We start from the raw sequence: 26544 nt of genomic DNA, 5'->3' as shown, positions 1-26544 counted from the left end.
TTCAACTGCATGAGATAGTCGTATGAAGATCGAATTCGGATTTTTCAATGAAAATTTTCATAACACGAGCGAAAAGGAAACAAAATCAATTAATCTTGCAAATGAAATTAAATTAAATATATATGAAACTTTTTAGAACTCTAAAATGGAATCAAAGTGAACAGCTTTAAAATGCAATTTGCACTATAGCAGAAACATCTGCTCATCTGGTATTCTTGGATAATTTCCTTCCGAAAGTGCTACAACTAATATAACAAATAATAATTTCATTTTGTCTGAAATGTTTGAAATTCTGTATGATATACCGAATGGATAATGATGATAAGATTTTATATAAATTTTATGAAATAGAATCGTAGAGAAATGGGTTCTTATATTCGTTTATTTAGTCTGAAGACCCCTGATACATACGTAAACATCGAAATCAATGACGGAGATTCATTCTAAGGTTCTTTTCACTAACGCTATATTGCCCATTACATTAGATTTCCAATGCTTTGAGAAACTCTCCTATGAGTCTCCGTGCAAGAGTCACACACCAATATATATTTTTTTCAATTTAGTATTGATTTCTCATAATCCGGAGTGATCAAATGTTTTGCATCTTCGTGTAAATGTCCAATACTCATTAAGACCAGTCGCTACTACTAAGCACATTGAAATTGTTGTTATTTCATAATAATAAGGTCAGTGCTCCCCCGATGGGACACATTCAACCGCCGGATCCCCTAAGCCGGATATTATGATATCGGAGGAAAAATTGATGGAAAAGGCACAGAAGTGACAGCTGCTGCAGACGAAGAGATTTGCCGAGAAGCGTAAACTTGGATTCGTTGACGCTCAGAAGAAAGATATGCCACCGGAGCATATACGTAAAATTATACGCGACCACGGTGGCATCACCAGTCGGTAGTACCGCCACGATATTTATTCGGGTTTATTTGAGTGCGCTGAAATATATGATGTGATGTGATGAAGTTGCTGGAAAATATGCCAATACCATGGGAACAGATCCGCGAAGTTCCTGTGCTTTATCACATAACGGGAGCGTTTACGTTCGTCAATGAAATACCCTGGGTTATCGAGCCGATCTATATTGCCCAGTGGGGAACGATGTGGATTATGATGCATCGTGAGAAGCGAGATCGAGCGAGAACATCGGCTGCTGATTGGAACTCCTTACGTTAATGGGTCTACATATAGGAAATGGAATTTGACATTACCACAATTGCTTTGTCTCCCAGGCTGAATTTACCTAAGAAAGTATGAACCGTCAATATTTGCTGAATGAGGTATAGGCGGCATATTTACCTAGGCTCGTTGATAACAATGGACATCATTAATCACAGTGAACTTCGGAATAGAACTTCCAGTGGAAACCATGCTCTCTGCACAAGTTGACCCATCCAGCAGTCTCCCCGTTCCAGGAGAATTTGCATACTGTGGCGTTTTTGAACGTCAAATTATTATATTATATATAAAATATATCACAGTAGCAAAAAACTTACATTTCGTTCGTGCTTCTGTTCCAATTTTGTAAACACTGCTTTTTATTACCACTGGCAAATATTGAAACTGAACGAACGCAGAAATTAAAATGTCAACAGAAATTGAACGAAAAGGTTGCCAACATATATCGCACGCGACTCGACATGCTAGGTTGAATCGAAAAAGTTGGTCCGACCTATGTTGCCAGTTGCCTAGTGTGTATGTTCCCATTTGATTACAAATATCCTCAATTCTTTTGCGACATTCGTTAAGTTGGTTTCCAACCTAGGTTGCTTAGTGTGTAGATGGCCTTAGTTCTTCGTGAACTTCGACAGTTTCATACGAACTTTTCTCCTTCCGATTGCCTGCATAGTTCTTTTAAATGCACGATTGGAGCATCAAGTTTAAGTTGACCAAATTTTGATCGTAACACCCTTTATACAAAGTTTGGAAGATATCGTGTGAGGAAGCTGTACCAAAAGCTCGCGAAACCGTTATGAATCATGCAACCTATATCAATGTCGACATCAGACAAATGCCGGGACAGAAATACTACGTGGCCACTTTTGAGTTAGCCGTTTCCAGAGAAACAACCCTTCATCGCATCCGGAACTGTCAACGGACCAATCTTAAAGGACGATTACCTCCAAAAGCGACTTCTGTTCTGCTTGTGATCTTACGAAGCCCAGACACTATTTTGCCCTCCGTAAAATACTATCGCTGTCGATGGCAAATACGCATCAACACAATATCATAACAGTCCGATTATTGAACTGACCATGGATGGATTGACCTAGACACGAATTATCACCATCACAAGTAATCGCGACTCGCGACGAAGAATGAAGTCGACAAATCGTCAGATAGTGTCCCAGTAAATGCTGGGGCAATCCGCAGGTAGACGCAACAAGGAAATACTACCTGTTTATGTCACTCTCTCACACACCTGTACACCATCACCGGCAGTGGCAGCCTCATTTGAATACCGTTTGCCAAAGTCACCGCCGCTGTCCGTGACATCCATCACTTCACCGGCTGAGGTCTCTCGAAACTATCAAAAACATCGTCTGCAATTATTGTTTTTTCTTGCTGTTACGATTCGCAAATATCCCCACAATGCCAAAAAGAGGGTCATTCATTTCTGAGCTGACAGCACGATTTGGGTTGCAGAATATCGCGCTCCGCCATATTTATTGTGCGTGTCAGGGAATATTGTTGTTTTTTATTCTCTCTCTCTCTCTCTCTCTCTCTCTCTCTCTCTCGCGACTTCACTTTCCGTCACCTGATAAACACACACGGGCGAACCGGTTCGAATCGGTTCCGATTTTCGTTCGCGGACGAATGATGGTGTTGTGCTAAAAATTGGTGTGGTTTACGCAAGTAATGGTACAAAATAGCAACCGAACCGAGCCGGGTTGATCTTTTTTTTCGCCATCGTTCGGCGGGGTATAACGCCTCTGATGATGTTTCTCGGGTATTTGTTTTTTTTCCTCTGTAGTGCCATATCTTGTTTTGCACTTTTCGGCAGCAGATCCGACGACAAGGTTACGCGCCGAGCGCTCGCTTTGGATTTCCTGACTAAACGGCTAAATTTAGAACCTGACCTTTGGCTCTGGTCGTGTGCGTAGTTTTCGACAAAGTTGTCAATGAGCTGAAGTGTTTTTATTATTTTTTTTCGTTGGCATTTACTTGACCGGCGAGCGCTGGCATTCATTGACTTTGAACGAAACAAATAAGCCGTTTTGGAAGGCTTCACTCCATAGGGGAACGCACTGACATTGGAGTTTGCTGCTGGAAAGCAAATACAAATAGAGAGTCTCGGCTGGTTCGAAGACCTGAATGCCCAGCAAACTTGTAGCCTTGTCATTACTTAGTAGTTATTAGGGGAAGGCGAGGTAAGACGGTCACTCTCTAGATCAGCCATACTCAACTTCTGGTTGGTCCATCTATTGTTACTTTATTTTGAACTATTTTGTATGTGTAACAATAACGAAAGCCTAAGAAATAATTCTCATTTTTTTTTAACGTAGGACTACCTTTTTCGGTAATGGTGCCTAATCAGAAAATAAGATTAGTTTTTATGAAATAGAAATAGTAATTGCAGCGTTCGTTCTATGGACAATGTGGGTAGAGAAAATATTTCAATTTATCAGTTCAAATTTAGAATGAACTGATAAATTTTAAAGCATCCTTAATTTAAGTCATGATAATCTTTATTCAAGTTCTAGTCTCTCTTCAGCTCTGCAGTCTTCCTCACAGTTGCTTTGCTTGATAAAAATAAGAAGAATGGATATCGAGATCTCGCACACAGTGATGCGATTTTGTTCGGTGGAGGCACCGCGTCGATTTCTATGCCGTCTGGTGGAAAGTACTTCTGTATTTTTGCATCACATCATTTCTGCATCAGTGGTGGAGTGTATGATTAAACTTTCAAAGAGCGATAGCGTTACGTTTGGGGTACAAGGATTTAAGCGTTAGTACCTCTTTGCCTAAGAGGAGTAGTATGATGATCACTTCCGAAAGATAAAAGGTGTATGAGTGATGTTTGTTACTTATTGACCAAACTTTTCAAAAGCTCAAAACCTGCTTTGAAAGCAAACTATTGAAGTCACGAACATCTATAAATATTGGTGAAATCACAAAAATATAGATTTGCTTGAAAGTTCATCGAAGTCAAGATTTATCAGCCGGCTGTTCGGATTTCTTGGTTAATGGCCTTGGTCTTGAGAAAAGCCATTTGAAAAACCTCGCGGCCAATGTCATCTGGTCATTTGGCTAGCAGGATGACTGATAACCCGTGAATAACTTATTGATGACTTCTTTTCCGATCGATCAATTAATTATCGTGAAACCGAGCAACGTTTACAGGTTATCCCTTTGCGGTCTATTAAATTTTTATATGGGTGTCATACTGGTCGGAATTATATCACTGCATGTATCATGTAAAATATGAAAGCTAAATAAGATCTGTTTATTCCATGTGAATTTAAAATATGCATTTACTGAACAATGAGTTTTATTGTGTTTTTATATAATAATTATCTTTTATAATTCTCCTTCTTGGATACCACACGAGAACTTACAAGTCTGACGAACCAGCCTACCGCTGTAATTCTCTCGAATAGAGACAATGAACCTAAGTCATTCCACCAACAATTTTTTGTAATCCTCCCCTATTCATATCGTAGTTTAAGTAGTTTAAATTTGGATTACTAACGTAGACGGTGCCGCCTCGTTTCCATCACCATCATCTTATGTTTCCACGCTAGTAATCTTTTGTTTATACTGAGTACCGTTATCCATTAGAAGTACTATATTAACTCGTGAACAGGTTCACCAGACATTAAGATTCGTTAAGAAAAAATCTAAATTGATACATGGTTGAATAAAGTATAGGATTAGTATGATTCCTTGCTGTGGTGGCTGAGAGCAGACAAACGACCAGAACGGTAAAAATGGTATGGTGGCTGGGAGCAGACAAGCGACCGCAAAGAGTTGAAGGTCCTGCCCATTTGACCTGCCGTCTTCTGTGGAAAAATGAAGGTGAAAGTTTTTTCCGCTGCTGTTGACAACACCACACACCCGATTCAGTCCGGATTTTCTGTTTTCTGATGAATTAATTTAGTGTAGAGTAGGGCGGGGCTAGTTGGTCATTTTTGACTAAACTTGGTTATATCTTTGTAACACGAAGTTTTGCGTTACAATGTTATGTATCACTATGACAAATAACAAATTAATGAAAATTTCAAATTCTCATCTTTTTTTTCTGTCTGAAAATTACATAAAAGTCTTCAAAAGTCAGGCTCGGCTTAGAAAAATAGCTTCCGACTTTTTAATCGATAGCATAGAATTCGGTTGTTGGAAACTAGTCAGCCATTTCGTCTCTCTTCCATGTATCCGGCATCAGAATCCGTAACATTGCGGCGCACAGCTAGAGATGTTGCTAATTTTTTCGTTTATTCGATTATCGATTAATCGTGGGGCCATGTTTAAATGTTCGATTCATTCGAATAACTGAATTCGGACTTTTTATATGAGAAAGGTATTTCATGATTTTAAGGGGATAAATCAAAAATTAAATTCTTCTTTCATATTCAAAAAATAAAAAATATATGCACGAAAAACGATTAAAAAAATTTTCATTTTTGACTCGATTATATACAGGATTCGATTATATACAGTGAAAATGAATCCGAAACTGTATATAATCGAGTCCACGCTGTACTACTATTCTAGTACGGGAGCTTAGACCAGCTTCTTCAATTCAGTCTCCTCCACCACCAGGGAATTATTTTTATGCTTCAACCGTAAATGGTTTAGCATTTTCGATGAATTTCGACAAAACACCATGGCGGTTAAACAAAATTTGCACTGTATTTTTTTAACAAATAGTTCCCTTTTCCATTAATCGGGATTACTGTGATAATTATTCGGGGTGAGTTGAAATGCTTAGAGCTATACGGAAAAAAAAATTTCAATGTTTTCAAAACCACTTCACTTGATTATCTCTATTTGATTACCAGACGTGCAAATCCATTTCCGTTTCCGTTTCAACTTACCCCGAATTTCAACTTGCCCGGTGTACCTTAATCGAACGGTTAACCGACGTTTCTACGTTTAGCCGGTTTCTTGCTTGCATTTGTTTTGACGTTTGTTTCGTTCGGCCCAAAGTATACTGAAATAACCTCCAGGTATGCTACATTATTCGATGCATTATTGTGAGTTGTTGATATTCAATATTAGCGTGTATTATATTTAATGAAAGTTTTACAGCAAAAAATACAAATATGACAATTGGTCGGTGTTAAGTCAGACCGGATCATGTGACATTTTTATGATTTCGAGAAAAACGAGTTTGAAGTTTGGCGCTATATGGGGTTTCCACTGAACATTCGAAACAATTTCGATACGTTATTCCTGCTGTACGCGTGATTTTCCAAATCTGATTAGTGTGGTATGTAGCTTACGAAATGTTTAAACTAATGCAATCAATAAATGGAAATTTTTAATTTTGCGACTTGGTCCCCTTCTGACATAACACCAATTATATGGTTTGTGGTTTGTGCGGTGGTTGGTATCAGGTTGTCTCGTTTCAAATACACATGGTTTAGCAGTAAAACATATGCTTTCTGTATTTGTTTGAAGCTTGCGTAATGAAACGCGACACACCTGGAAATTTTAGATGCGTTTCTCTCAATTGAACAATTTCTACAACGGTGTTATTCCTATGCCCAACTAGCCCCGCTGTTGTTTGACCAACTAGCCCCTCTACATATGAAAAAAAAATCAATAAAAATAATTTTAAAATCGATTTCCACTAACATTGGAAACTAATATATACAATAAACCTTTGTTTTACGTTAGAACCGATTTTTCATGATTATTAACCATTTTTAGAACAAATTTTATAATGCGTAAACAGTGAATGATTTCGGCAAAATTCCACAAGGGTAACCCATTGGGCACGTTATAGGCAATTCGGGGTAAATTACCCCTCCCACTCCTGTCGCGCTTGATCTATAATAGAATGGCCTTGATATGTAGTGCAATTTTGTCGGAAACAATAATCCTAAATACGGCTAGAATCACCGGATATTTCATGTGGCCGTCTTACCATTAGTGGTGGCCAACCTTACCCGGCATGATTTTAGTAGCACCATTTTCATACCTTTTGATAGATCATCATATAACATTGTGAAATAAAATGTAAACTTTATGAAAATTAATGTGATTGCGGATAATAGCCTAAAGATCGATGCTGACATAATGAAATGCCTCAATTTTGTATTTGATTGTACTCCAGACGTAGGGTGGCCATCTTACCCCGTTGTCCTCTACTTGTAATTAAATTGTCGATTTTTCTCGTACTTTGTGCGACTTTCGGACTTTCGTTTCGTTTTTCTATGCGTCTACCACCAATTACCTAGTTGGATAACAAAAAAAAACACCAAAAACAGGAAGCCAGTGAACCAATGGACGATTGATATCATCTGCCGGGGACGCCGTGAGACGACACATCCAGCAGATGACGACGCTCTGCTGTAGTTTAGGATCACTTGTTTCACAGCAGGAAGACGACCTTCGTGTACATCATTAATTTCAACGATCCGACGTTTGAATTATACCCGTAACCCCATCCACGACCAAACGATGACGAATTCGGTCTGCCTGTCGAGTAATGATTCAACTTTCCATCTTTTTGTCCTCCCCAGAAACATGTTTGTCTTTTTTTCCCTTGTTCAGGCCTTGCGTACTCCCCCTCAATTTCCAGCATAAGCTCGATGTTGTTTGATGCACGTAACACTGTTTACAAACATCCTCTTTTTTCCTCTCTCCTTTCATCTGTTTGTAATTGCTTCTGCCTTTTTCTCATCGTCGGGTTTTCCACCGTTCACACAAGCCAACAAACAAGCCAATGTTGAAGGCTCTCCGACAGGCAGCTTCTGCATTCCAGTTCGCATGAAACAACGACAGCATATTTCGTCATCCGGCTCGAGACGAGACGAGATTCGAATTAGGCAGACGAGCAGCAGAAGTCTGGCGGAATGAACGTGTGGAATCGGGGCATTGGGCGCACTTTCGAAAAGTTTGTTTCGCAAAGTCTACGCCGAAGGGCCTCTTCGCGGTAGAGTATCAATTTCATCATCACCTCGGCCGAAGATGCGCGAGTGAGTGTGGAGGTCAGCATGGTTTTAAAAGCGCTGGTAATGATCGCACTAAATCAAACGGTGGGTTTTCAACGTTCAACGTTGTAGTTTTTATTATTATTATTACGTTTTTGGGGGCGTCACATTGGAGCACAGACGTCTCGCCTATGAATTATGACATCAGCCATATAACATCGAGGCTATTGATGCACCGTCCCAATATTGAAGTGGATTATTTTTACACCCGAACCAATGGACCAACTCGAGGAGCATCATTCTCGCGCCATTGCGTAATCTCACTAAATTACCCGACCACTGGGTGGGAGGTGGATCAAGTGTGCGACAGAGTGAGAGCGGAGGACTGTGATCGCACATTTTGTTATGACGTCTCCCTCGTACCATCAGAGCGCCATTCGAGCGCTCATCGAACCAAGGCCTATCGGATCACACACCGCCGGTTACATGTAGCGGTAGCAAACAACAAATAATTTCCGTGCAAATTAAATTAAAAAAAATAACCCAGCAAATATCGAGTTGGATCGCATAGTGTGATCACAATTGGAAGCTTACCGACGGACGCATGCGCCGCTTGAACCGTTCTCAATGACATAACTCAATGTGTGCGGGGACCCAGCCAATGAAACCAATGCGAAACTCGAAAACAACGACGACGACGACTGCGAAACGTCATTGAGCCAGAGCGCGGATCTGATCTTAGATAGCACAGCGTGTGTAGGTCGGGGTGGATGTTTTCGTTCGTTTTTTTATTATTTTGTTTTCTTAACGCATATTTGGATTGGAAGACGCGAGAAATTCTCCCCGAGGAGCGGCGTTAGGGACGAAGGCGAGCACGTATTATTTTTGGAACGGAGCTCTTGGTTCGAAATTATTTTGCGTTGCCACTTTTGTTTACCAACCGGCCGTCCGACGTATACTCTAAACTGTTTATTTCAATTGGCATGACTGTGCACTGTATAGGAAAACACAACTTTTTGTTACGCGATCACCCCCAGCCCGGCCGGCTCCCGGGTGATCGCTTGAGTGACCCAAGTAACTAGGTAACTGAGTGTAAAATGACTTGGTGATTCTGTCTTCTGTCAAATTATTGACAACGTAACAACGTTGGACCAAACACGGTTGGCGCATGCGCCACTCTTCCGTCCCGGTCGTGCCGTTCTCGAGGTTAGTATAGCGCATGCGCGCACGTCTCGTACACGAGTCACTTCCCCAAACAACAATAACGTAGAACAACTCCTCCTAATGGCCACCGGTCGTCGTCGTCGTGCTATTGAACAAATAGCATCTAGACAACAGCGCACTTACACGAGCCGGAATGGAAAATAACCGGCAAACAATGTTTTTCCAAACGAACGTGACGTACGCGTGGTAGGGATGCGCAATCAACCCCCACACCCTGTCTTCCAAGACTACCGGACCAAAACCACTCAGAACAATTCCCGTTGTTCTGTGCTCCGTCCCCGACGATGACGCCATTCATTCATAAAAGGAGATGATCAGCTCTTCGAGTTTTCGGGATTTCACGAATACGTTCGCTTCCCGAAAACAACTCGCGCTGACGTTACCCGCTCGAGGGGTTTGTGTTGGTTGGCTTAGTGCAAGCGCGTCAGAGCAAATTATCGACTGCGCTTTCGGTCTTGTATCCAAGTGCAATTTTATGTGTTTCGGGAACGTGGCAGAATAAAACAGAAGAAAAAGAAATCATTCGCAGTTGATGAGTTTTAGGAATTTGGCCTGTTGGCAGGCGGTAAACCCTTGTGTGCGCACAGTGGTTGAAGGTCAGTGGATTGCATTTTCTCTGTCAACTGTCGCTGCTGGCTGAGTGTGTTGTCAAGTGTAACCTGCAATGAAGGTGTGAAAAACGTGAAGCGATGAACACACATCCTTTGGGAGCGCGACGAATTCTCTGGTCAGTCACTTGACCGGGCAACGCAAAGATAACGCGCTGAATTAACTGAATAAATATAATTATTCGCTCGGTTTTGCGTTCCCGTTCTTTTCGATTTATGATTCGGGTCGATGAACCCCTTCCTCTGCGATTACGAGTCGATACACTTTGTGTCGTTCTCTGACGTGGGCGTAATGAGGGCAGCGGTCTTTAATGATTGCAATGGATGTCTCCTACATTCATGCCATCGCCACCGCCTGACAAATATGAGTGGGTGGCGTTCAACTGCACAGTTGAACATCCCTGACCGTGGGCATTCGATTATTTCAAGGTGGCGGTTGAGCTATTTTCGGTGGATTTGTCCACAGCGCACGAGAGAGAGAGCGCGCGGTGATTAATGAGCAACGAACATTGGCTGGTTTTTGTCCGAGGAAGGGTTGTGCAGTGGGTTTCAGAGCTGTCAAATTGCTGGGGATTTGCAATGTCTGACAGAGTCAAGTTAAGCTTGGGTACTCGGGTGAAATCATGGTAATTCCTTCATAATCAAATAATTTATTATTTTATTTGCATTCGGATTTCAAATTCGAACCGTTCGACTTGAATCCAATCGAGCAAAGCAAATGTGGCAACTTCGCATTGACGCAAAACAAACATCAAAATAATACTTCCGTATTTGTGAAAGAATTTACTCTTTATCGGAAACGATATTCGATTTGATTATCATGAATTTCAATTTGTTGCATTTGACATCCAAAGCATAAATAACATCAATGTTTTGAGCCCCCTTCAATACTGTATTCTTTATTTACAGATATTTATTTCATGCATCAACGATATGACTAAAATGAACACTTTTGTTATGGTCTTCGATGAAGTGAATTTGTGCTTCATTGTACTTCAAGCTAAATGAAAAGTGAATTTACACTGAAATAAAGTCTTATTAGTTACTCGTGAATATTTGTTTTGTTGATATCTGTATGTTAAAAACATCATTTTTGTAAGCCATTTTGTGTATGATACAAAAAAATCTAGCACACCTGTAGATGTCGAACTGCAGTGAGAAGTTCATCTTATTGGAATTCATTTCTTCTGTTGACGGTGTTGACGAGCAACGTGTTCTATTATTATGAAACGAAAATAATCATGGATTCCACGTGGAGTAAGCACATCTTCAAATGAAAATTGTGAACTAAAATTAACTGTATCATATATGTATAACTGTATCAGAATACGTATTCTATGTAATTTTTTGCAGGCCGGTAGAAAATCTTGAACAAAATGTGTTAGATAATAATTTATTTTATAGCGATGAAATTTTAGTCGAAATTCTAGAAAATTCTTAGAAAAATAGTTGAGTACAGGTCAAGATTTCGTGTTTCATGTGTTCAAATAACGTCAAGTCATCATTTTCATTCACATTTCAATTATTTCAACAAATTTATGATCCAGGATGGTAAGCCAAGACGATCCATTTTCAGAACAGCAAGGTCATGGGGTACTTTATCAAAAGCTTTGGAGAAATCGACGTAAATAAAGGGTGTGTCACATCAAATTGCATCACGGAAAAAACGATGTAGAAATTTAATTTTTAGGAATTATATCTTCAGCTTATAATCAGACAATCAGATAAGAGTGTATAGATCACGTTGGCCATGCTTCACTGTCAATTTTTCGTAAATTTGGAAAAATGTCGTCGAACGAAAAAGAGCGTCGTGAATTAATCCTGTGCACTCATTTCGAGAATCCGGAGTTGTCACATCGGGACATCGGTAAGATGCTGGGAATCGTCCAATCCACGGTCAGCAGAGTACTAAAACGATACTTCGAGAACCTAACCATCGACCGGAAGGTGAAGAACGGTAAAAATGGATGCTCCGTCAGTGAAAAAGATCACAAGCGCGTAGTTAAGCAGTTTAGACGTGATCCGAGATGTTCGGTCCGGGATGTCGCTAATAAGCTGAATTTGTCAAGTTCATTCGTCCAGCGGACCAAGCAGCGGGAGGGCCTGCGTACATACAAGGTTCAGAAGGCTCCTAACCGCGACGAAAGGCAAAACATGGTGGGGAAGACGCGAGCCCGGAAGCTGTACACCGAAATGCTGACGAAGCCGCATTGCCTGGTAATGGACGACGAAGCCTACGTCAAAGCGGACTTTCGTCAGCTGCCGGGCCTGTTGTTCTTCTCCGCAGAGGACAAATTCAGCGTTCCGGAGGAGATTAGCAAGCAGAAACTATCCAAGTTTTCCAAAAAGTACATGGTGTGGCAAACGATCTGCTCTTGCGGAAAGCGGAGCGCCCCCTTCACGCAGCACGATGGCCCGACCATCTTCTGGCCGGATCTCGCTTCGTGCCACTATTCAAAGGACGTGTTGGAGTGCTACGAAGCCAACGGGGTCACCTTCGTGCCAAAGGAAATGAACCCGCCTAACGCGCCGGAGCTTCGCCCAATAGAAAAATATTGGGCGATTGTGAAGCAGGCCCTCCGGAAGAACCCAAAAGTTGTCAAATCGGAGGCGGACTTCAAGAGAAAATGGATTTCTGTTCAAAAAAAACTACAACCTGACGTTGTACAGAACCTTATGGACGGGGTAAAGAGGAAGGTGCGAGCATACGGGCTTGGGCTCGAAGTATGAATGAAAAGAAAATGCCAAAAGTTGTTTAATAGTTTTTGTTTTACTGTCTAAAATTTTCAAAAGGATCGGTCTACTGGGAGAATTTCTACAGCGTTTTTTCCGTGATGCAATTTGATGTGACACACCCTTTAGCATCTACTTGCTGCCGCTTCTCGACACTGTTGATCAACATGTGCGTATATGCCATAAGATTCGTGGTTGTTGCGCGTTTTTAACGAAGCCGTGTTGGAACTCCGAAATCACAGGTTGTACAATCGGATACAATGCACCATGAAGTAAACTCTCGAGCACTTTTGCTAGGCAGTTTAGAATAGATATCGGGCGATAGTTTTCCACATTATGAAAGCTGCCTTTCTTGTGGACAGGAGTTATCGACGCAAGCTTCTAAGCCTCAGGAAAGATACCCTCACGCAGAGATTGGTTGTAAACAATTGAAACCGGTCTGGCGAGCATCGCTGCACAGTTCTTTATGAAGACCGGATGAATAAGATCCGGACCAGGCCCTTTCATTACATCCACTGAATTGAGTGCTTTATGAACATCGTAATGATTGGGAAAAGCAGATTGTAAGCTGGCAGACTGTCAAAGTACAGTCGGGTTGGTTGTGGTGAATTTCTCTCATACATGGTTTGGAAAAAAAACCGTCAAAGAGATTGGCAGAATATAGTGGCGAGTCGGAGTTACTGTTTAGATAGATGAGTTTGTCTGGTATCCATGTCAAGTTTTTCCGGTTCCGTACAAAACTCCAGAAAGATGACGGATTTTGCTTGAATGTGCTCTAAAGAGTATTTATGTACTTGCGGAAGCATTCGAGCTGCAGGTTTTTTTTTGTATTTCTCCTCGGCCTCATGTAGTTCTCTCCTGCGTATTGGGTTTTTGTTATGAAGAAATCGTTTTCTCGTTTTTCGCAGCCGATTGCGGAGATTCCGAAGCTGTGGAGTCCACCAGGGTTGATTGTAGTTGCTAGAACGTCGGGCTTTCAACGGAACTGTTTCTCTAATGATTACGTTCAAGTGTTCATAGAATATAGATACAACGTTGTCAACTGATGCATTTTAAACTGTCTTCGATCCTGCAAAGCTGGTTAAAAATAAACTGCTGCACAGACACGAACGTCGCTACAAGATAACGCGTCGACATCTGGTGGCGTCTTTGCGGATCGGTGTGAAACCAATGTCATACATATCAGACGAAAAAATAGGCTGAATATATTTGTATTCGTAAATACAAAATGTTGTCATCATTAAAATGAAAATTATATTTTGACTTATTTTCGCTATTGAAATGTCCATACGGGCCTTAGTCTGGACTGGTATTTTCATCAGCAAAATCTTGCTTTATTGTAAAACACTTTTCCATTTTATACACACTAATACTGTTAGACTTGAAAATATCATCGCGGTATCGCTGGAATCATGAAAATCCGTCGTTTGAATGTGAATGAAAAGTGAATGTGTAAAAATAGTACACAAAAATATCATTTTATTTCACAATTTTTCATTTTATGACATTTCAAAAAGATCACCTTCATTCTATGTTTTTATTTAAACCGGAAAATGCGCGCCAGCAGCTTTCACATGAAACCAAAAATTTCGAGATTAACGATTGAAAACAAGGCTTCTTACAGGAAAATAAGCCAAAGGTACATTGCCATTGCGCTATATCGGTTGGAGCTGTGCAGCACACATGAAAAAAGTACGAAACGCAAGAATTGATGGATTTATCCGGTGAAGGATGATGCACAGGAGCGATGTACAACTAAGCGTTATGACTTAATGTTAGCAGACGTACTGTATGCCGTCGTCACCATAAAAGTGGTTTGGAAAAGCGGTTTGACAGTTAACACGTTCAGCCCCGATTTTTTCCTGCTACGCTTTCCACTTAGCCCGCATCAAGAGCGTGCGCACAATATCAGTGTCGGTTTCAGCTCCCAAAGATTCTTATCGTATAGACAGAAAATAGTCATATATTCGACTAGAAAATAATCACATTTTGTAAAACATCCGAAGACAAACCATATACAGGTAAACTTCGATATAACGTACATTTCACTTTCAAAATTGTACGTTGTACCGAATTGTACGTTATATCGAAGCATAATAAAGTACTCACAAACGTAGTCTATAATACATTATTGTGTTGCTGTTTTAGTAAAGTTAATGAATAACTTCAATCAGAAGACGAAACTAGCCTTTCTCATGATGTTTCCCTTCGTACTGTTGATTATAGCTTGATTCATTTAGAATCCGGAATTACAAAACCAGCTGTATTTCGGGATTGATTGAAGGTACAAAACTTGTTTTAGCATCACAATACAGATAATTCATTGTTCTATCAGAAAAAAAATATTGAAAATTTTTTCCTTTACACTTTGGAAATGTGTACGTTATATCGAGGTAAAATGTACGTTATATCGAGTGACGTTATATCGAGGGTACGTTATAACGAGGGTACGTTATATCGAAGTATCCCTGTATATATTTTTATTTTATTATTTTGTAACTGTCCCAGTCAGTCAGTGCTTTCCTACCAAAAAGCTCAACGTCGGCCCCTAAAATGTTATATTCACTCCATATAAACAGCTGTTATAAGTTGAAAGAAACATTGTATATCAACGAAAATTCAGACAGGTCAATTATATGATTAATTTTGTCCAGTGCAGTATTTCATTTGTCACGTTTTAGCGATGTAAATCTGAGACAAAGTCTGACAACATAATTATTCATTCAAGGTGGCTTATTTCTTTCAAAGTTGTTCAAGAAAATTTCTATTGTTGCGAATGATAATTTTTTTTTTATTTATTAAAGACACTTTACCACTACTATGGCATTCGTGTCGCTTTGAAAGATAAGCGAATGATAATATAATAGTTTATCTGTTAAGGTTTTATAATAAAAGTCGATGCTTGGACACATGACTTCGTGAGAGGAGCATCAAAATAAACCATGCGTTTCGTGTTCATCCTGGGATCGCGAAATCCATTTTCAACAATTCAAGCAGCATCACACGTAAGATTGTCTACCCGGAGGAGGAAGAAAACTAGAGCCTGTTGACCCAAATTTGATCTATGACATTTCACGATTCTACGGAAAAGACTGGAACAAAACTGGGTCGGAAAGATGCAAAGAATCGAAACCTTGAACGTAAATGAATACATTACATTACAGAATACATCGAAAGTGTTGAACAAAAATCCAGAGCGAAAACCAGTGTTCGGAAGTTGTATAACCGGAATTGTGAAAGAAGGCATCATAAGTTTTCCAGGACTTCATATTTTACACCTACTCTGTTGGTGATTGTGCAAGTGGCCTCGAAAAAAGTATTCAGGTGGAAGCCTGAATCACTGGTGGTGGAAGCCTGAAACACTGTCCGAAGCTTAATAGAAGGAGACAAATCCGAGATTTCTAAACAAAAAAGGACCTAAAACTTGCCATTGGTTGAAAATTTATTAAAGTTCATTAATATTCGCCGGTTGTCGAAAAGGAAACCCGAAGGATAAGAGCGATTCCCTTTATTTCAGCGACGATGGAAATATAGCAGTCGTAAGTGTTAACTGAGTGTTCTTTAACCAGACAGCTCTTTAACTGTGCGTTCATGGCCTCATAGACGTCATATTCATGTGCTGTAGCAAGATATGAGAGGCATTCGAATAGAATTTGTTGTCACAAAAATTGACATTATTCTCGCATGTCAAAACAATTGATGAAATTACATGAAATTTTATCGGAAAACAAATTTGTATGGAAACATTCACGATGTTTAACGCTGAAAAATGCAATTGGAAACGTTACACTGCACAGACATCTGCTTTTATGGCCAAATTGGACCGTTTTCAATGTCAATCAAACAATTAAAAGTAAGCAAAGTAAGCGAAATTCGATGGCTGGGTTACCCAACCAACCCAGTTAGCGAACGAGTACCGTACTTTAAATTCAAACTTAGAAAATTCATAGTAGATGGACTCTCCAAATCCACTGACAGATGCAAGAATTCCAAAAGCCTGATTGGTATGCAATAATCTATTCCTCTTGCAATTTGCACGTTTTCAACGTTCACAACAGCCTACTTTTTGATTTTTCGTTTACGGAGACTGAAAAAAAAACAAATCAATTTTGACATAGGGCTATGTCTTTGATTTCTATATAGGAGGGTCACTCACTCTTTTTGCCTAAATTCAGGCGTTAGCTCATAATGTGTGTTGATGCGTAAAATGAATTATTCTCCATTTACCGATAATAGGCATTAATTCTATATTATATTGTATGTATTCTATATTATATTCTACCACGTTATGTCATCTAACCCGTTTAAAGGATATAAGTACATACAGGAAACGGTTCTTCCAGGGCATCCATTTGATGTATCAACAGAGAAAAAATACAGATTTTGAACAATGAAAAACTCAATTTAAATGCAACTACTACACACAATCACGGTCCTATGTCATGATCTCGTCCGTGCCCCTAGGCTCAACCCATCTACTTTTTAAATTGAAAAGTGGAGTATTTGCGGCAATTACGGAAGCAACCCGAATTCATAACTCAGTATGCAGAGTTAGGTTCAGACTTCACGAAAGGTATGATTTTAAAGTTGAACATGATGTAAAAAGGGTGTTCTTCCGAGGAAAAAAGTTCAGAAAGATGGAGAAAAGTTGTAGCTAGCGAAGGAGAGTACTGACAGTGATATGTTCACTGCGACATTTTTAAATGATACTTTTTCTTCACGGAATCCAACGAAAACTTGTTCATGGCTTCAATAGTATTATCTAACATGTAGCACAGAATATTTCATCATTGCAGTTGGAATAAAATCAAATAAAGACAGAAAAAGTATGTGTGGTGAAAAAAGAAAAATCCCAAAATCTTTGAAAATCACCTTTCACATACGAGTTTCAAATTAAATAGCAAAAGCAAACATATCCTTGGTTTAAGATGTCTGTGCACAGATTGTGGTTGGAAAAAGGGTTAGCCTACCACTGATTGAGTGTGAAACAATGCAGGTCAGTATTGAAACTCTAACCACAGCAGGTGAAGGAAAAATTTTGGCTGTCTATTGAAAATTCCATCATCAAATTTCCATTCATTAATCTACGAAGCAATTCTTCCCCACGGACATCCTCCGGCGACAACGAGCTCTGGTTCTTCTCCCCTATTTTCCCTCATGACCTTTTCGTCCTTGACCCATTTTCGGCGAGCATCACATCGAGCAGGACCAATATCGATCCATTGTGTTGCTCCCGCTTTTCATCCCACAGGTGCCAAGGGAACTCAATCGCGCAGGGCAAAACTCGACTCCTCTCCTCTCCGATTTTTTCACTGTCCATTTGTATGAAATTTTAAAACAACTAGCACCATACTTCGCAAGTAACGACAATTGGATTATATATAGATTCGGTCAAATGTTCGGGGCCAAAGATGCATTCTTTCCTACGTTTGGCAGAGCAAACATGGCATAATACTTCGATAATCGTGCGCAATGGCTTCTCTCTCGCCCACTCCCTAGGGCATCCCGTTTTATGCTGATTCTCCTCCAGCATAACATGAACAAATTCCAATCCCCAATCCATCTATGGGGTGGGGGTTCCCTTTCTCTACCTCACTTTCCCACACAAAGGCATCTCCTTTGTATGTAACATAAGCGAGTGATCCGTGCTCTCACAAAAGCTACGCATATTTGGCCGCACTCTCACTATCTATCGCAGCCATTCTATTACACATTGTCGCTCACCGTCGACCCCACTCACTCGCGCTCGATCCCATTGCCGATTGAACGGGTGGGTAACTCACTCGTTCACTCTATGCTCCGTTGCTTTGGTCGTGTTTGGCTGATGATTGCGAGTTTCGACCTAGTTTCTGGTGAGTCGCGGCGCGCACTCTTACATCAATTCTCCTTCCTTGACCTACTTTCCGAAATGAAAAAGGTAACACACCAGCAGCAGCAGCAGCGGCGGCGGCAGTAAGCAGCGCGCTTGTGCCAAAGGGGCTACGGATTGTAATGAGTGCTCACCCCAAAAACCCCCCTCTGCGTGGCCGACCCTTGCCATAGTGGCAATTTATTCAACGAGCTGGTCGAGTTCTAGGTGTTCGAGATTGCAGCCCGAACAAGGAAGTTAGCAGGCATTATGCAAACATTTGACAAAGGGTAGTCGGGTGATCGAAAGGCAAAATGCGGGTGTCCTTGACACCGATAGGGGTTTTTTTTGCTACTTTAGTGGAGTGGATAGTTGCATGTGGGCTTACCTCTTGTCCAACGGGTACGATCTTCACGGTGACCTCGTCTTTCAGGTCATCGTGTTGCAGAACCTCGCCTGCGCTCTCGCGTCCATTGTAGGTCAGGAACACCTTCTGACCCGGCTTTAGTCGTACGTCCATGATGGTCTTAAAGCCGGGTCCGATTAGTTCGCTTTCGCGGAATTCCCGGGCCAGCCCACGGCGCGAGATATCCTGCTTGCTGTCAAAGCGAACCGAGTAACGCGTATGCGGCGTTAGGTTGATGCAGTTGGTGTTGTCCTTCTGGTTAGCTGAAGGGGGCGTCTTGACAGCCTGGATGACCCCCGAGTACCAGATCCCATCGGCACCGGGAGCGCACACCCGGGTGCCGATGATGGACCGTTTTGCCAAACGTTTTCCGGTTGACATTTTGTTAAGGAAGTATTTTTTCATAAGTGCTCAGACGTTTCAGGTCCACGGGTACACACACTGACACTTGAGTACGTAAAAAACGATTGATAAAAAAACGAAGATCACGTTTAGGCAGCTCTTCCTCCAACAGATTTTTCACTACGTTGAAATTTTCTTCCGGCTCGCTCTGTAACTTTTGCTTTCAGCTCGAGTTCAGTTTTTCACTTTTTATTTATTACTCTCTGCTTGTCCACAAATCCACCGTCCACCGAAACCTATTCTATACAGTACACAAAAAACTATCGAGCAATAACCACAATTTTCAAATTTTCTTCCACTTCTCTCTCTCTCTCCTTCACGTTCACTCCACTACTTCCTCGCCAAATTTCCTCACTTCACAGAACTTGGTCCAAATCGTGGCCGCAGACTTCTGGCACGAACTGTAACAGTAGAACGCTGTGCTGCGCTTGATGATGACAGCTAGCGAAACTAGGATTGCAGCGATAGTGGCGGTCTTGTGACTCTAGCACCAGCAACAGCGATTCGGCGTTAACTTCCGGTTGCGAAGCAGCGACTTTTACTGGGGACGAACGTATCACATCAACAATATGAGCCGAGGCATTTTCACCGAGATTGTTAGTGTTCGCTTGTGACTTACACCAAACCATATTTTTTAGCACTCCACACTCCTATGTGATTTTGTTGGAAGAATATCCCGATGTGGTATCTTCCAGTTTCAAGTTTTTTAGTTTTTTTTGGGGGGGCGTAACTTTGGGTTTTCCACCTGCAAAGCTACGAAGGTCCGATAATGATTATAGTAGGGCACAGATAGCACAAAAATCCACAATTATTTTTTTCTACAGCTTTTCTATCAACACCTTGCTTTTCATCCGTTTGCGGGGGAGGGGAAATTCAACAAAGAAACATACAACAAGCACTATTGTTTGCTGCGAATTCCAGGCACCAATTGTTGGTGGGAGCCGGGCACATAAGCGTTTCCGTTGAAACTATTTCCACCGAACACACCGCTGACTGACTGACTGATTTTTTCCCTTCATTCAACTTTACAGAATAACTCTGAGTATAACTCACTTTAGCTTTGCTTCTCAAGAGTGTAGCTGCTCGAGTGACAACTATCCGACACGAAAAACAACTGAGAACTGAACCAAATATGCTGCAAGTAAACACACAACGGTGAGCGGACAAACGCGAATGCGAGAAAAACTCACTGAGCCCACATACAGACGCAGCGGCCCCGATCCGGCGCCGTATGGGTACATATATACAGCAGCGGCCCACTAACACCAGCGCGGCTATGTTTTCAAGTTTTTTGCCGTATAACCAGCATACACACACAAAAGGTCTTTCTCCTCGCACCCATCCGAGAGGGTGGCACCACTACATCCAAACTGTCCAACCACAAAATTCAACCATTAGTGCGGGATTGTAGGGACGCAGGGAACCCGTTGTGTAAAATCCGACTTGGAGCATAGATAAATGATATAATGGAAAATATATGCCACGAATCGTGCTTTTTTTTCTCTCTCGCTACACCCGACACCAGTTCATTCGGCTTTGTTTCGGTTGTATGCCGACATACCGGCAGCACCCCTCCTTTGTTACAAATCGGGTTGGTTGGGTAGGTCGGTATGTTCGTGCGACGGTGCGGTACGAATGATCGAACAAAACAAAGAAATGCGAACTACACTGCGAACAGTCTGCTCTGGCTCGGTCCTGTCCATACATACAAACATACACAAACGATTGGCCGCTGGCAAATCGTTGGTGTAACAACAGTACTGTTGCCGAGAGCCGGCAATTGTAGTAGAAGTAACAGCAGTAATAGTGTAGTAGGGGGTGGTAGTGGTAGGGGTGCCGATTGTGGTGAAATGTGGTTAAAGAGCTCACTCGAAGAACGCGAGGTGGCGGCCGGTGTTTTTCCCATCCGCCGCAATGGGTGCGAACGAGCTGGCGCATATTTGTTTGATTGCCGTCTCGCTCTGTTCTTCTGATCCGGCATTCGGCTCCACACTCTGTACTCGCAGAGCCAGCTGATCGTGTAGCTGTTTTTCCTCTGACTTTGTTGCGTTTTGTGTACGATGATGGTGAATGCCTTCGTAACCTTTTCGTGCGAACGCTGCTCGCAAGCGGTCGGCTGTGGGCCTATGATGGTTGGGGAGGGGGAGGTAAACCGTGATTGAAATACGCTTTTGCTGTTGTTGGTGTTACTGTTTTCCTTTGTATCATAATCGATCCCTCCTTCTCTCGCAACATCACCCGGTTAGTCCCAACGCCAACGGTATGGCAGTGTGTAGCAAACAAATACAGTGAAAACGACCTAGCCTTTCGTCGTTGCTGTTGACTTGGTGATTATTGTTATGTTTCCTCCCAGCATGACGATCGACCGGCATGACGATTGCGCGTGCTGTGCGGGTTTTAATTCCGTAACTGCAACTTCTTGATTATGCATAAATATAGGTTTATGGAATGCCATCCGAGAAACAGATTCCGAAAGCTCCAGAACAACTTCATTTTGAACATCTAGCAATTCCAGGCCAGCCGAAAAACGAACGATTTTGACTCGATCCTGTCCGATTTTTTCGAAACCTTGTGCATATGAAGACAGCTACCCAATATCATATTAAAAAAAATGATGCTGATGGTCCTGCCACCTTCCCCTACAGAGGTTTGGGCAAGACGAGTTATCTAGAAGATAATATTCTTTTCCTCAACTTTGATATAAGTTTAATAAAATAAAAAAAGAACTGATTTTACTTACAGATATAAATTCAAAAAAAAAATGTTATTACATTATCAAAAGAGTAGCCAATACTCAGTTCTGTCCGCCACAGAGCCGATACGGTCCCGACTAGGCCCTTGCAGCCAAGTGGTCCACCAGAGCGTAAGTCCAACCGCCAGCCTAGTTTTGGATAGACAATGAGTATCTCCATCCAGAGATGTCGATAAATTTTCCTTCACGGAAAAATCCTCACATCACAAAACTTTTATTTTATATCTTTTATATCTGTGCGACGCCACCAAGTACTGGCAGACCTAATACTGTTAAATACAATTTAGAAAAATCTCTCTCTATATATATATATATATATATATATATATATTTATATATATATATATATATATATATATATATATATATATATATATATATATATATATATATATATATATATATATATATATATTGGGTTGGGCAGAAATAAATGTCGTTTATTGTCAATATATGGTAACACTTAAACATATCTTGTGTTGTACTTATCGCATCGGGTCATACTATACGGCTATTTAAAGACGACAATCTGTGCTACAAGTGTCGTTTTGACAGTGTTGTGATTGTCCTTTTCAGTCTCATGTTATAGCGCGTCAAAGATGGAGTCCACCAAGCAAGAAATTCGCCATATTTTACGTTTTTACTACGAGGTAAAACTGCAACGAAGGCGGCCGAAAAAATTCGTGTAGTTTATGGATACTGTAACGATTCGCACAGCACAGCGTTGGTTTGATCGATTTCGTTCTGGTGTAGTGGCTGTCGAAGATACACCCCGTACTGGTAGGCCAATCGTCGTGGAAACCGATAAAATCGTTATAATCATCCAAGTAGAGCACTCGCACGATTGGCCAGGAACTGGGTATAGACCATAAAACCGTTTGGAACCATTTGCAGAAGATTGGATCCCAAAAAAAGCTGGATGTATGGATGCCACACGAGTTGACACAAAAAAATCTTTTAGACCGAATCAACGCCTACGATGCACTGCTGAAACGGAACGAACTCGACCCATTTTTGAAGAAGATTGTGACTGGTGATGAAAAGTGGATTACGTACGACAACCTTAAGCGAAAAAAGTCGCGGTGAGCCGGCCCAAACCATCGCCAAGCCCGGAGTGACGGCCAGGAAGGTTTTGCTGTGTGTTTGGTGGGATTGGAGAGGGAATCATCCACTATGAGCTGCTCAACTATGGCCAGACTCTCAACTCGGTTCTCTACTGTGAGCAGCTTGACCGTTTGAAGCGGGCGATTGACCAGAAGCGGCCAGAAATGATCAATAGGAATGGTGTTGTTTTCCACCAGGACAACGCTCGGCCTCACACATCTTTGATGACCCGGCTGAAGCTTTGATGACCCGGGGAGCTCGGATGGGATGTCCTATTGCACCCACCGTATAGTCCGGACCTGGCTCCAAGCGATTATCATCTCTTCCGGTCCATGCAAAACGCTCTTGGTGATACTAAGTTAGCCTCAAAAGATGCTTGCGAAAACTGGCTGTCTGTGTTTTTTTGAAAATAAGGAGGGTGGGAGGGGTTTATAAGAGGGGGGGGGAAGATAATGAAGCAGCAAGTTTGCGAACAAAACGGCGCATATTTGACTTAAATTGGATAATTTTAAGTATGTTAAATAAAGCGTCAAATTTCGATCAGAAATACGACATTTCTTTTTCCCCAACCCTATATAAAAATGGAGCTGTCTGTCTTTCTGCCTTTCTGTCTTTCTGTCTTTCTGTCTGTCTGATTCTTATGGACTCGGAAACTACTGAACCGATCGACATAAAAATGAAACACAAATTTCTGCATAACTCGAGAACTAAGGGAGACAATAAATGTTTTTAAACCACCATGTTAAACACTCCACCCCCCTCTCTAAGGGGGGGCTGCCATACAAATGAAACACAAATTGCAGGGACACACAAACATAAACTTCTGCATAACTTGAGAACTAATCAAGCACAATTAGGGATGTGAGGGTTTTTGAGTATGAGAAATGTTTCTATGATGGTATGACACCCCTCCCTCCTCTGGAATGGAGAGGGGGGCCCATAAAAATATTACACATATTTCAACCAAAAATATTCCAACCCAACATGACAATTGAAAATTTTCGGAAATTTCTGATGAAAAAAAGGGAAAATTCGGAAAATTAAATTCCCATATGTTCTACAATTACATAGTGACAAGTGCTGCTAGTCCATTTGATGATTGCCCTAGCGAAATTGATCTTTGTTCCAAACTGGAAATGGATTTCATTGTAATGAAACGCACTCCTATATCTTCTTCTATCTATTCCAATAAAAGAGTATCGCCGAATGTGTTGATGAGAGCAACTCGAGGAAGGAATTGTGCGATTTAGGGTTGTCTTTATTCTATCATATTTTCTGTATGAAACATTTATTCCATGTAACGGAGAAACATGTTATTTGCAAGTGGTTGAAAAATCTTGAACGAGAATTGTGTCTAAAAATAACCTGATATTATGATGAGTTTTGATGATATGATGAGTTTTGTTAGAAATACTAGGAATTTAAAGTGAAAGGTAAGTTCAACGGGGTCGATTAGACGACCAATCAATGAACAGTTCTGCGATTGGACCCATGAACTTGCTCATAGTAAGAAAACGTGAATGTTTGAAGGTATTGATAACAAAAAAAAAAGTTGAGCGGGACGAAGTTTGCCGGGTCAACTAGTGTTTTATAAATACAGAAATCATTAACTACCAATCTGTAAGGTCGTGTACACCAGTACACCAATTTCAGTTCCTGCCAAAATATCAACCAGATTTTTCTGATTCTGAGCGCTAGCATTAATTGATGCAAAAAGGTAGTTCGTTCATTTTTATTAATTTGATTTTGATTTATTTTGTCCTTGATAATAATACTTTATCTATGTAGTGGACCACTGTAAGAAAAGTAACACCTTTTTCTCCTTCTGATTATTGGATCTCTTTTGATATTTCTATAGGGTTCTTTCTGACAACCAATTTGATTCTATGCGCATGATCCAGGTTGTAATACACTTGAAATCTGCGCTACCGTTCGCCCAACAATTTACCAGACTATAACGATCGGGTGAATGATTTAGGACCACAAGTCAAGCAAATAGACGACAAATCCAGTCATCCATTTTTTTATTCCATCTGTTTTAATTTTTTTAGACACTTTAGCTATAACAGAGCCGAATTTATTCGTGTACATTTTCATCTTATCGATAACATGTGGTAAACTGCACAATGTCACCTTTTCGACATAAGAGTATTCCTATTGTTCCACTGTTTGCAGTTGATATGAGGCTTCCATTGTTGTGTTATTAATAGCATGAATAACCGATGTATCTTGTTGTAAACAGCAGAGTGTGTGTGTGAACGGAGAGAAGCTGGATTTTTGCATGGAGGCAGTAGCTAGAATAACACCCAAAGCTTGTCGATTGAGGGCCCTGAGTTGAAAGCTCACGATCGATTGCTTAGAAGCTATGTATGTTTTGCCTCAAATCATCCATGGGTTTAGCATCCATAATAACATTTATATAAAACCAATGGAGACGCATGGGTGATTAAAGGTGAAACAGAACATACCATCATACATCGAACGTGTATTCGAAACAATTATCATGCAAGATGAAAGAAAAAAATGTGCATAGTCACATAGAAAATTCATTTTGGTCCGCATGTGAGTTTGCCAAAGTATTGAATTCACCTAGAACTAATGTGTGACGCTTTCTCAAAAAGTATTAAGAAACATTGACGACGATTCAGAAGCGGAACGACGATTCGGAAGTGGAACTGTCGACGGGTTAATGCGTAGCAATGTAATGAGGGTCATCGAGAGCAAGCCGCAACGTTTCGGAACGTTGCTCAGTTAAAAAGTTCGATGCCACCCGCAGTATAGTAAGAAGAATTCGTCTCTGGGATGGTTTAAGCTGCTACCGAACCAGCAAACAACCAAACTTATCCCTTAACTCTCCTATACTCGGGCATACGGTCTGACAGACCGAGAATCAGTGAGAATTATAACTTTTCATTGAAATAAATATCACTAACGCCTAAAAATACACAATACCAATATTACCGAGACACACACAGTCTGAGAGCATACGAGTTACGATTTTTCGCGCGAATACAGGAGAGGTCAACAGATTTTTCGCGCGAAGACAGGAGAGTCTGGCTGTGGCCATACTCCATGCCCGGAAGCTGTAACCAAACTAGATGGTTGTTTGCTCATGGACGAATAATTCTACGTAAAGGCTGATTTCGGACAGATTCCAGAACCCAAATTTTATATGACAGATAGGGGAGATGTTCCAGCAAAACACAAGTTTGTTTTTACTGATACTTTCGCATAAAAATTCATGGTCTGGCAGGTCATATCCATCAAACTAAAATTTTCATCACAGATATGACAATTAACTCGACAACGTACAAGAAGGGGTGTCTCCGGACACAAATTTTGCCGTACATCCGATT

At 41.0% G+C, this 26544-nt stretch overlaps 2 protein-coding genes across 3 annotated transcripts in view; one reads left to right on the top strand and one right to left on the bottom strand.

The window, feature by feature from the left end:
• LOC129779232 (zinc finger protein 704-like) overlaps positions 1 to 20456 on the bottom strand; it is a 156802-nt gene extending 136346 nt beyond the window's left edge. For both annotated transcript variants that reach the window (XM_055786591.1, XM_055786592.1), the window contains exon 1: positions 18913 to 20456. In XM_055786591.1, coding sequence (XP_055642566.1) covers positions 18913 to 19335 — 423 coding nt within the window. In that variant the 5' untranslated portion in view covers positions 19336 to 20456. The remainder of the gene's footprint in view (positions 1 to 18912) is intronic.
• Positions 20457 to 20871: 415 nt separating this feature from the next.
• LOC129779234 (uncharacterized) overlaps positions 20872 to 26544 on the top strand; it is a 69416-nt gene continuing 63743 nt past the window's right edge. The window contains exon 1 of the mRNA XM_055786600.1: positions 20872 to 20932. Within this exon, the coding sequence (XP_055642575.1) occupies positions 20882 to 20932 (51 nt within the window). The 5' untranslated portion in view covers positions 20872 to 20881. The remainder of the gene's footprint in view (positions 20933 to 26544) is intronic.

This window comes from Toxorhynchites rutilus, chromosome 3 (genome assembly GCF_029784135.1).
Source record: "Toxorhynchites rutilus septentrionalis strain SRP chromosome 3, ASM2978413v1, whole genome shotgun sequence".
Classification (NCBI taxonomy): Eukaryota; Metazoa; Arthropoda; class Insecta; order Diptera; family Culicidae; genus Toxorhynchites; species Toxorhynchites rutilus.
The sequence above is the reverse complement of the archived record's forward strand: the minus strand, read 5'-3'. Positions and strand labels throughout refer to the sequence as shown.